The sequence below is a fragment of the Triplophysa rosa genome, linkage group LG23 (genome assembly GCF_024868665.1).
Source record: "Triplophysa rosa linkage group LG23, Trosa_1v2, whole genome shotgun sequence".
Classification (NCBI taxonomy): domain Eukaryota; kingdom Metazoa; phylum Chordata; class Actinopteri; order Cypriniformes; family Nemacheilidae; genus Triplophysa; species Triplophysa rosa.
The window spans coordinates 17,021,580-17,034,654 of record NC_079912.1 but is presented as its reverse complement, the minus strand read 5'-3'; the positions used below and the strand labels follow the sequence as shown (position 1 = coordinate 17,034,654).

General features: G+C 40.5%; 1 protein-coding gene across 2 annotated transcripts in view; it reads left to right on the top strand.

Moving 5' to 3' along the window:
* sh3kbp1 (SH3-domain kinase binding protein 1) overlaps nucleotides 1-13,075 on the top strand; it is a 42,157-nt gene that overhangs the window by 6,141 nt on the left and 22,941 nt on the right. For both annotated transcript variants that reach the window (XM_057322993.1, XM_057322992.1), the window contains exon 2: nucleotides 6,775-6,932. In XM_057322993.1, the coding sequence (XP_057178976.1) occupies nucleotides 6,775-6,932 (158 nt within the window). The remainder of the gene's footprint in view (nucleotides 1-6,774; nucleotides 6,933-13,075) is intronic.

The window sequence follows — 13,075 nt, the reverse complement described above, 5'->3', positions numbered from 1 at the left end:
TTCGCCAAAAAATGAAAATTCTGTAATCATTTACTCACTATCTTGTCATTTCAAACTTGTATGACTTTCCTTCCTCCAAAAAACACAAATGAAGATATTTTAAAGAATGTTGTTACCCGGCACCCATTCACTTGCATTGGTTTTGTGTGCATACAATAGAAGTCAATGGGTGCCGGTGCTGTTCAATTACCAACTTTCTTCAAAATATCTTCTTATTATGTTCTGCGGAAGAAAGTAATACAGGCTTGAAATGACAAGAGGGTAATTAAATGATAACAGAATTTTCATTTTTGGTGAACTATCTTTTTAATTTCCTATGTATACAAATCCAGGGCTCTAGACTAACTTTTTGCACTGGTTGCACTGGTGCGCCACAAAAGTTTTCACCAAATTTTCGACCGCATCACATTTAACACTGTAGTTTTACAAGTTCGCTTTTTTTTTAAATCGCTGTCCATATAGGCAATATTGACTTGTAAATGATTAACTAACAATCTTGTCAACATAAAGTTCTTTATTTGAAGCACAATTCTACAAGAAAACAGGGCTCTAGAGAGGTGGCACCAGCCCTTAATTTGCTAGCACCAGAGTCGAGGGGTGAGGTAATAAGAAAGAACCACTAAAACTTCATTAAAATGTGTTTAATACATTAATAAATCAATTAGAAATTAATACAAATCATTGTTTATGATTGAATTATTTTTATTGTATATGTAAACTCTCTTTCAACACTTTACCATATTTAAAGCACATCTTTCTTAAAGCTATTTTCTTCCTTTATTTGTTGTGAACGAGTCCTATAAGAGAACACAATTCCTTTAATATCAGTGAGTGTTTTTGGGCCCGTCCGTTGTTGTTTGAAGAACATTATAAACAGAGATCTTTATTATGCTGCTGCCCCTTTAAGAGCTCGCGCAATATACTGGAACACGTGTTTTGTTTCCCAACTGTTTGGTCACGAAACAAACTGAATACCTTTACAAGGTTTCTTGTTAATATGGGAATGTTTAGGTTATTTTGTGTTAATATGTCCGTTTCAGAGTAAGAAGGCGTGAAAGAGAACTCTGTTTAGTATTTTGTGCTCGGACTCTCTGGGCGCGCGCATATCTCAAACAACCCGCGAGACCTGAAGGCTTTTCGTGGTTATTCTTCATGAAAGCTGCATTGATACACGTTTGGCTTCTATCAATAGCGACTGTTAGAGATCTCTATACAATAGTTCAGTGCTTAAAGTTTAAACACGTGTTTCCTGCATTAGCTTCACATGCATACAATACTTGCAACACATTTCGTTATCTTTGCTGTTTTGTACCTTAGCCGGGGAAATTCTTGTATTCTGCATATTTATTTAAGTTGCAAGATTGAGCGCTTCACTCATCTGCTCTTTCGGTCCTTCGCCTCTTACCCGTAACCCGCGAATTACGTCTTTGGGGGCGGGGCACTGATAGATAAGTGAATGGTTGAAGGAGGGGAGACGAAAATGAGTGACTGAATGTGCAGTTTGCGCAATATAACATTTCTGCGCATTAAATTTATAATACGCAAAAATTATATATTGATCAGTTTGACAGTCGCACTGGTGCGACCATTAAGAATAACTTGTCGCACTGGCAGGAAAATTTGTCGCAAGATGAGACCATTTAGTCGCAGTCTAGCGTGTCAGAGCATTCGTTATGATTTTCGGACAGATCAGGCCTTAACTTAACATACTTAACGAAAAAGTTGTCAATCGTTCTTTTCATCTTCTCTCATCATCCGCGGCTACATCCACTCTGTTTATCTGATGGGCCTATAGGCTACTCACCTCTCTGTCTGACTGCAGCACAGCATTTTCAAACGTACACACACACACACACACACACACACACACACACACACACACGCGCGCGTACAGGAATATCTGGACCACAGCCAATCAGAGGGGGGTCCGCCCTTCACTATCTCTGATTGGTTTAGACCACGTTATGGGCCTAATGTGTCTGTTGTTGAACCACAGGGAGACTTTCACAGAGACTTTTTTCCCTCGAACGGCTGGTAGCACCGGTGCGACCTCAGATTTTTTTTAGTCGCACCATTGAGAAATTAGGTCGCATGTGCGAGCCCTGCAGTATCAAAGCAGCACAAATTGAACTCAGGCTCTTTTGAGCTGCAGTACAGAATTTATTGTAACAAATTAAAACAAAGTTTAGCACCTCAGCTTTTCTCACTGATAACAGCGCAAGTATGTGTTGCATGAGTCTATGACACCTAATGCTTCTCCGGTCAGACATGAGCCGGAACTTCGTACCGGGTCTCGCTGTATTACAGTACATTGTGAATGTAATTATAATTTTAATTAATGTCAGTCTATTTAATGGTGTCTACAGTAATACAGTACATTTGATTAACCTTTTAAAGATTACACGAAGGAGAGTCTGAGCCAGGGACCATTTAAACGGTACCAATTAAAACTGCTTGGAGTCACAAGTTCACCATAGACCTTGTATGCACATCTTTTGCTCATACAAAGCTGGAACATTGATTTTGTTCTGAATCAAAGTAAGGAACAATGTTCATTTACATTCAGGCCTTACATTTATTCACTTATTATTTACTTTACATTGCCATTGCAAGTACCATTCTTGAGCAGTTTAGCCAAAAAAAGAAATAATGCACATAAAATGCACTAATGTAGAAATAAAGTTTTCTAAACTTACAATGAAAATCTGTGGGTTCAGGAGATTTATGCAGCGCATAATGGGTACAGTGGTTATATAACATAATGGTAATGGATGGGCCATACATTAAATCAACATCTATTATAGATTTTGTGTGTTGATGTTTACTGCATAAACTCGGGTGCTGTGCTGCGTGAAAATGTCATCGTACGTTTTCACTGAGGTCGTCTAACCAGGACAAACACTTGACTCGCATCAGTGCAGATCAGCTGATTCCAGACACAGTTCCTCATGAAGATGATCGGCACGCAATGACGCCAGTTTTAAACAATAGCTCTAATCTTTAAAGCACACAGGTGGAGTAGTGAGAGATACGCTTGAGAGGTTTGTAAGAACATGGGAAATCGAATGACATCAGAATCAGATGGTTGGCCAGAACAATACACACTCTCTTTTTAGCATCAAATACTATTGCAGTAGTCATTACTGAGGAATATGTGAATGGTGTTTGCCAGTGATAACATTATCACTTTAACAAAAGAATGTTGTCAAGCTGTTGCTGGTGTGTTCTGGATGGTTTCTAGGTTATCGATCGAAGAATCCAATCTGTAGTATGTTATATTCCGGCTGCTGATTCCTCCGTGAGTGTAGTTTTATGGGACAAATGTCGTCATGTGCATTATTATCATCTGCAAGGTCAAAAGTCTGATTGCTTATAAAAGTAATACCCCTCCTCTACAAATCACATTTATGTTCAACTTTATGCAAAAATGTAATGCTTTAGATTAGAGGCAAAGGGTCAGGACCACTGAAAGGAGAACATCAACAACAAACAGGAAGCACAGGCTTGCGTTGTTGTTTCGTGTTTTTGTCTGTCTGACTTTGCAGTTCGTCTCTGTGTGAGTGTTTGTGTGTGGGCCTGTTGAGAAAAGGTCACACTGGAAGTTAAACAAGATGAAACCGCGTGGCAGAGATTCAAGTACTCTTGGTGCGGGAGTGTATGTATGTGGGACTGGGGAGGAGGGCTTTTTGGAAGATGTTTTACCATAAACATGGCAGCTGCGTTTTATGTCACATTTTTCTCTGTAATCCAGACCTCAAACAGCTGGAAAACGAGAGAGAGAGAGAGAGGACACGGCCAATCGCAAACAGGAAACTGAGATGGACAGACTTAAAGTTTATTGGTTATGATGTCCTCAAGGCCAAGAATAACATTTCTAGGAGAGTATGAACGTGCCAACATGGTCTTCAGGCTTGTGGGACGGTCGAAAATAAATTGTTGTGATTTAAAGGGATAGTTCACCCCAAAATGAAAAAGTAATTTCAAACAAAACCTGTATGACTTTCTTTCGTTTGCAGAACACAAAAGAAGATATTTTGAAGAAACAGCGACGGTACCCATTTACTTCTATCGTGTGGACACAAAATCAATGCAAGTGAACCTGTTTGGTTAACAGCGTTGTTCAAAAGATCTTCTTTTGTGTTCTGCAGAACAAAGAAGGTCATACAGGTTTGAAATGACAAGAAAGTGAGTAAATGATGACAGAATTTTCATTTTTGGGTGAACTTTCTCTTTAGGATTAGTAGGTGATGAATAGACCGCAGTAGACATTGTGTGTTTGTGGATTGTGTGTATTTTGGCTAGCATTCGTTCAGTGCACAAACGTCTGCAGATTCCTTTTGGTCCCGATCAGCCTTTTAGAACGATGAATGAATCTCCGTATAACAATAAAGTCTGCAGCGTTTCTGTATTTATATTGTGTGCGTGGGTTTGTGCCTGTAGGTGTTGTGTGTGTAGGTGTGTGTTGATATGTTCGACCAGATGTTTGGACGTCTTCAGTACCTTTGTATTTGTTATGGCTGCGGGCTGACCGATTTTTATATTCTACTACCTCATGATTCTCTCCCTGCACGACTCGGAACTTTCCAGAGACTGCGGGGTCATCTGAGGAAGCTTACTGTGTCTGTGGAATGTGATTTTATGCCTAAACTGCATTATCATCCTCAGAGACGTATCTGATGAACTTGCATCTATGCCCCTGAGCAGAGAGCGGTACGGTAATGCCTCTGTGGGGCGGTATCCACGGAGACGGTTCCGAGCTGAGGTCAGGTTGCACTGAAATGATGAAGCGCTTTTTGCTCTGATCTGTTGATGCACACGCTTCTAGTCGACATCGAGAGTTGCCGTATTGAGAAAGGATGTTTGCTGCGTCCAACTGTTATGTGTTTTGCGGGTGTGCATTCGAGATCACGCCCACGCCCTGCATGTGTGGCATGGTTTGATGAGTCATAGACACATCAGTGCAATGTTCTAGCTCGCATCCTCATGGTACCCCCCCCCCTTGCCGATTTATGACCTCATGCAAACTATCAGATTCAAACCCACATGGTCACAAAGCTGGTAATATTCAGGACTGTATTTCCTTGACCGAAGTAGCACCTGAAGTGCAAAGAAAGTCCCTTAAATGTTCTAGGCTCTATATTTAAAACATCTCGTAGTCAAGCGCACCGCTTCAATTTCTTAGTTCTTTGGCATAATCTCATTACACGCCTCTGTGTCACCTAGAGGAATTCTCTCTTCTGCAGAGGGGATATCTGATGCCCGCTGATGCCTCCAAGGGCTTTTCTGCTCCAGTCTCTCTGGACTTCAAGTACGGTTTCTCTCTCATTGCTTTATTGAAGTGATGATAGAAAATAAGTGAAACAACATCGGCCCAAGCTCTTTTCTTTCTGGATGATAACCAACCACCCAAGTAAACCACTTATAGCATCCTAGTATGACACTGGTGATTTGTGGATGACCGAGAACCACTTTAGATATCACAGAGGCAAAACCCCTTAGAAACCACATAGCATCGGCATGGCAACCACCTACAGCTTCCTGGCGTCATAGTGACATCTATTTCATGGGCGAGCAACATTAACATTTACTTTGAGGCATTGTTACATAGCAAAGGAAGTACAAAAATGAACTCTGAAGCTATGACTAAGTTTTTACAGTTGTGGGAAACAATGCATTAAACACAGCCACAATTTTGAAATCTGTCCGATGGTTTTGAGCTGTTCTTGTTAGATTTATTAGTTTCAGCCTTTGTTATGGCGCTTACATGATCGTCCTTTGATAACAGCTAGAGTGAGTGCGAGCACTGAAGGGAGAGGCGCGGGATATTTAGGCTTTTATTTCGGCCTATTATTTTCTTTCGGCCAAAACCGATAATGCCATTTCCGGTAAGACATGTGCACGGTTAATCGCGGTTACCACTAAATCCTGCTGAAACCGAGCTGGCTGCGATAATGCAAGGTATCGATTATTTTATTGATGCGTAGCTTGTCAGTGAAGCACGGCTCTGGGATCAGTAGGAAATGCTGCTCGTTCTAAAAGCAGTGCGAGTTTGAGTCGCTTATAACGTGCATTTGAAAAAGCAACACCCGTCAAACATGATCATTATAAATATACTTTATTATCATGAAAATACCCGAGAAGGATTGAGGATCAGTGATAAAAACATGTCCTTAGGCATTTCCTAGAACTACGTGTGTTATGGTCTTCTTCTGCGGTGCGTATTTGGAGTTTCTGCACGAGAGCGCCCTCTGGCTTTCGGATGCAGCAGCATTTTACCGTACTTCACTCACAAGTTGTGCATAAATCACGTGATATATATTTTCGGTTAATCGGGCAGAAGTCGAAAATTTTCGGCAGCCAAAGTTTCGGTGCATCACTATTAAAAACAGCTAAACTGCAAAATCATTTTTTTCTGGAGTGTAAAACTTGAAAACATAAAACTCGGAACAAAAAAAAATACAGCATTCAGAAAAACGTTTCATTCAGCATTGGGACTTTATAAAGAATTTATGAAGAGTTCATAAAGAAACTCTGTTTAAGGCGTGAAGACAGCATCAAAAAATGTGTTATTATTTAACATAGCCTATCCTTTTTGAGAGTGTATTAGTTGGTCAACAATAATATTGTCACATTTGCATAGTTCGAATGGAGAACGTTTAGATCTGTTTGAGATCTGTACAGTAATACTGTAACTTCACTGCATATCCTGCTCCGTGTAGGTAACAATGACCTCTAAAATCTTGCTCTGTTTGTTTCTCTATGTGTCTCTCACAGTGGAAGCCATTGTGGAGTTTGATTACCAGGCCCAGCACGATGACGAGATGACCATCGCTGTTGGTGATATCATCAGTAACATCAGGAAGGATGATGGGGGCTGGTGGGAGGGGGAACTGGAAGGTCGAAGGGGCCTCTTCCCCGACAATTTCGTCAGGGTAAGTGCCGAGCTCAGCGCTTGCTCTCTTGACCTCGCGCTGCAGGAACTAGTGGACGGGCTCTGAGTCACACAGCTGGCATCCAGACCTTCGTATTCATTTAAGCATGAATAAGTTCCTATCAACACTTACTTTGGAGCGTGTGTGTGTTTGTTGAGCTGAACTCAGCAGGCGATTACAAACGCTGACTGTCAGGGGATGGAGAGCTTGTGTGTTTGTGTGTGTGCGGACCGAAAGGTTATTGGTCACATTGAGCTGCAGTACTGGAGAGAGAGATTGTGTATATCCGTCACATATGTGCTGCAATGACAGCAGTACTTCAGTGCCGTATTGCACAAGGGATCCTGTGAACCTCACCAGCAGATTCTCACAAATTCAGGCGCGAGGAATCCATGGAAGCTTGTTAGCGTTGTAGCGCTTCATGCTTGTTAGCACCAGTCATGTGTGATATGGGACGTTTCTAACCACTCTGAGAATTTTCTGCATTTTCTTCTTTTCTTTTTCGCCCTCTTTTTTTTACTGTAAATTGACTATTTTCTTTCAGAAATACTGACAGGCGCGAAAATAGTGCGCTGAAAAATGAAAGTTCTTTCATCATTTACTCACCCTCATGTAATTCCAAAGCTGTTTGACTCTCTTTCTTCTGCAGAACACAAAATAAGATAGTTTGAAGAACGTTGGTAACCAAACAACATTGGGCCCCATTGACTTCCACTGTATGGACACAAAACCACTGAGACATTTCTCAAAATATCTTCTTTTGCGTTCCACCAAAGAAGGAGTTATGTACAGGTTTTGAAAGACATGAGAGTGATGACAGAATTTTTTGGGGGGGTGAAATATGCCTTTAATTGGATCTCGCAATCTTATAGGCCAACAAACTGCTTGTCCTTTTTGAGAACTCGATACAATTTTTTTTGATAATGTGTAATGCTGCCTTTAATTTAAGCAATTTGTGTATAGATATAGTGTGCAGGGTGTTAAGACTTAACAGTGTTGTGAGGTCACTTCCTTTTTTTTTGGCTCACGGTAGAGGGAAGTGTCTACTTCCTCTAATGGCACTAGGGAGGGTAAATGCTTAACAGAGAGGTGCTGAGAGACTTAAGAGGGTGCAAATTGAAATGTGTTTTTAACAGTTGAGCATGACCAGAGGGTGTTCCTGACATAAACACTTAACACTTTTTACAATTGATAAAATTGTTTACATGGATATAAACTAGGGCTGTCAATCGATTAAAATATTTAATCGCGATTAATCGCATGATTGTAATGAGTTAACTCGTGATTAATCGCAACTTAATCGCACATTTTTATCCGTTATAAATGTACCTTACATGAATACTTTTCAAGTTTTTAATACTCTAATTAACATGGGCATGGACAAATATTGATGCTTTATGCAAATGTATATTGTTTCTTATTAGTGAAACCATACTCAACATAGAGCATGAAGACTAGACATGTTTCAAAGGTCATAGATGTTTTTCAAATAACTTGTACATGTCTATTAAACACATGAAAAAAAAACAGGAAAAACACAGGTTCCCATTACTTCTTTCTTTGCACTGAGCTATTTACTTACACAAGCATGTTTACATTTTCGCAACTGTGATAGCTCGGTGGAGGCTGTGTGCAATGCAAGGCATATGCTCGAACGGAAGCTGCCTGGCCGCGGCAATCATGTTGCGTGCACTATCGGTGGTCAGTGGGCTAATTTTGAATTCAATATTCCACTGTCTGGCTACCTGCAGAAAGTGCTCAGCGCAAATGTCAGCATAGTGCCTCTCGTCTGTCTTCATGACGGTCAAAGCGTACGACCGTAGTTTCCAGTGTGTGTCAAAATAATGAGCCGTGACCCCCAGGTAGCTATGGTTACTGAGGGAAGTCCAGTAATCTCTGGTGAGCGCAACCGTGTTTGTCTGTCTTATCGCCTCCTCGACTTTCGCTTTCTCCTCTTCGTAAGAGTCGTGAATCTTGCTTGTAACAGTGGCTCTCGAAGGTAGTTCATATGTGTAATCGTTAGATGCGATGCGAATAATTTCAAGTAGACCCTCGTCCTCCACTACATTAACTGGCCTACATGCTGTAGCCACCCATTTAGCTATCGATGTGGTGAGTCTGTTGCTTGTGGAGTTGTCCATCCGTCTCTGCTGAAAACAATCTAGTGTGGTCTGCCGCAAGGAGGAGAGCTCTCTGCGTCAGTTGTATGCTTCGCCATCAAGTGATATTTTAAACTCGACGTGCTGCGGTGATAGCTTAATTCACATCGACAAAAAAAGCAGATCACTTTAGTCTTGTCGACAGAACCATCAGACATCGTTTTATATATGAATTTTACGTTCAGAAGACCTATTTATTTCTCCATTTCTGTTTGCTGCTGCATCGTTTACTTTCTCAAACTACAGGCAAGGCCAAGGGTCAAACAGAAAATGCGTGCTGCGTTAATCGCATGTTAATAAAAATTAGTGCCGTTAAAAGGAATTTGCGTTAACGTGTTATTAACGCGTTAATTTTGACAGCCCTAATATAAACATAAACCAAATAGGATAGATATGATTAATATTAAATCCAGCAAACACACAATGATGTGAAAGTTACTTTTGGGCTCTTCTGTCGGTATCACTGTAAAATAATAATACCAGACAGGGCTCTAGACTAACTTTTTGCACTGGTTGCACTGGTGCGCCTAACTTTTTTTCTTAGGTGCACCAGCACAAAAGTTAGGTGCACCCAAATTTTCGACTGCATCGCATTTAACACCGCAGTTTTACAAGTTCACTTTTTTTTAAATCGCTGTCCATATAGGCAATATTGACTTGTAAATGATTAACTAACAATCTTGTCAACATAAAGTTCTTTATTTGAAGCACAATTCTACAAGAAAACAGGGCTCTAGACTAACACTTGAGAGAGGTGGCACCAGCCCTTAATTTGCTAGCACCAGAGTCGAGGGGTGAGGTAATAAGAAAGAACCACTAAAACTTCATTAAAATGTGTTTAATACATTAATAAATCAATTAGAAATTAATACAAATCATTGTTTATGATTGAATTATTTTTATTGTATATGTAAACTCTCTTTCAACACTTTACCATATTTAAAGCACATCTTTCTTAAAGCTATTTTCTTCCTTTATTTGTTGTGAACGAGTCCTATAAGAGAACACAATTCCTTTAATATCAGTGAGTGTTTTTGGGCCCGTCCGTTGTTGTTTGAAGAACATTATAAACAGAGATCTTTATTATGCTGCTGCCCCTTTAAGAGCTCGCGCAATATACTGGAACACGTGTTTTGTTTCCCAACTGTTTGGTCACGAAACAAACTGAATACCTTTACAAGGTTTCTTGTTAATATGGGAATGTTTAGGTTATTTTGTGTTAATATGTCCGTTTCAGAGTAAGAAGGCGTGAAAGAGAACTCTGTTTAGTATTTTGTGCTCGGACTCTCTGGGCGCGCGCATATCTCAAACAACCCGCGAGACCTGAAGGCTTTTCGTGTTTATTCTTCATGAAAGCTGCATTGATACACGTTTGGCTTCTATCAATAGCGACTGTTAGAGATCTCTATACAATAGTTCAGTGCTTAAAGTTTAAACACGTGTTTCCTGCATTAGCTTCACATGCATACAATACTTGCAACACATTTCGTTATCTTTGCTGTTTTGTACCTTAGCCGGGGAAATTCTTGTATTCTGCATATTTATTTAAGTTGCAAGATTGAGCGCTTCACTCATCTGCTCTTTCGGTCCTTCGCCTCTTACCCGTAACCCGCGAATTACGTCTTTGGGGGCGGGGCACTGATAGATAAGTGAATGGTTGAAGGAGGGGAGACGAAAATGAGTGACTGAATGTGCAGTTTGCGCAATATAACATTTCTGCGCATTAAATTTATAATACGCAAAAATTATATATTGATCAGTTTGACAGTCGCACTGGTGCGACCATTAAGAATAACTTGTCGCACTGGCAGGAAAATTTGTCGCAATATGAGACCATTTAGTCGCAGTCTAGCGTGTCAGAGCATTTGTTATGATTTTCGGACAGATCAGGCCTTAACTTAACATACTTAACGAAAAAGTTGTCAATCGTTCTTTTCATCTTCTCTCATCATCCGCGGCTACATCCACTCTGTTTATCTGATGGGCCTATAGGCTACTCACCTCTCTGTCTGACTGCAGCACAGCATTTTCAAACGTACACACACACACACACACACACACACACACACACACACACGCGCGCGTACAGGAATATCTGGACCACAGCCAATCAGAGGGGGGTCCGCCCTTCACTATCTCTGATTGGTTTAGACCACGTTATGGGCCTAATGTGTCTGTTGTTGAACCACAGGGAGACTTTCACAGAGACTTTTTTCCCTCGAACGGCTGGTAGCACCGGTGCGACCTCAGATTTTTTTTAGTCGCACCATTGAGAAATTAGGTCGCATGTGCGAGCCCTGCAGTATCAAAGCAGCACAAATTGAACTCAGGCTCTTTTGAGCTGCAGTACAGAATTTATTGTAACAAATTAAAACAAAGTTTAGCACCTCAGCTTTTCTCACTGATGACAGCGCAAGTATGTGTTGCATGAGTCTATGACACCTAATGCTTCTCCGGTCAGACATGAGCCGGAACTTCATACCGGGTCTCGCTGTATTACAGTACATTGTGAATGTAATTATAATTTTAATTAATGTCAGTCTATTTAATGGTGTCTACAGTAATACAGTACATTTGTTTAACCTTTTAAAGATTACACGAAGGAGAGTCTGAGCCAGGGACCATTTAAACGGTACCAATTAAAACTGCTTGGAGTCACAAGTTCACCATAGACCTTGTATGCACATCTTTTGCTCATACAAAGCTGGAACATTGATTTTGTTTGAAACTGGCAAATGGATGTTCTAATGGTTCAAAGCTGCTTTCAAATCGCTGATAAAGATGCATTGGAGTGTTTCTGGAAAAGTGCTTGATGGCGCTTGCATACTTACACAGGGTCGGTTTTGTTATGGTACGTTCTCTCTGTGGGTTTAGATTCTGCTGAGTTTGGGTATCAGTACAGCGTGTGGGTCATATTCCACCTGAACAGCTCACAATGGTCTCCGAGCACCCGAGCGAAGTCGGAACGTTTCAGTCTATTTGTGATTACGCAATCATAAGTCATGCACCATGTTCAGGGATGATTTGTTTTTGGATGAATTTTATAAATAAATGTGGTTCACATCGAACTTGCGTCTTATAAACTTTATAATATGTACAGTATATACGTATAAACGTCTCATTTGGGAATGTAGGGGGTGACGTGAGAAAGCATGGTGCCATCCACAGGTGTTTCCTGCTTGAGGTCTACCACAAAATAAATCTCACTCTTATCCTGGACCTGTTTATCTGTTGATCTGCGTTCTCCCGAGGCACTAAGATCCCTTTTCGCAAAGCTCAATCAGATCTCAGTTTTGTCGAGCCGGCACATGCTTTAGGAAGCTATGATAATATAAATGATCATGAATTAATATTCGTCTGCGCTCTAATGGGCTGGTCAGGTTTTGTACGTTTGACTTCCTCTTTGGCAGATTGGTTCAGTCGTGCATGCGTGCCAGCTTCCTGTTTTGCTGATGTGATAATGGGTCGATAATTTCAACTCTTGTGTGATTAAACGAGCGGTGTAGTTTAGAATAGACGGGTATCCGTTTTTTACAAACGCTCAATCGTGTCTGGACTGGTGCCGTGCTTCTATTCGTAGTCTATTCTTGCTCGTTCTCTGATTCGAATCAACACCGTTGGAAAGAATTGTTTCAGCGTCAAGTTTTTAATTAACCTGAGATAAACAGCTTTGTTTTACATAGAACATATATTAAAAGGACAGCTCACCCAAAAATGAAATTTCTGTCATCATTTGCTCACTCTCAGGTTGTTCCAAACCTGTATACATCTCTTTGTTCTGCTAAACACAAAGGAAGATAGTCAGTAACCAAACTCATCCCCCATTTACTGCCAAAACATTTTTTACAGGTTTGGAACAATTTGAAGGTGAGTAAATGAAGACAGAATTTTCATTTTTGGGTGAACCATCCCTTTAAATATACATATAAAATGTGTTATGGTAAATCTGCAATCTATAACTCTATAATCCTCTCTATCGCCCTC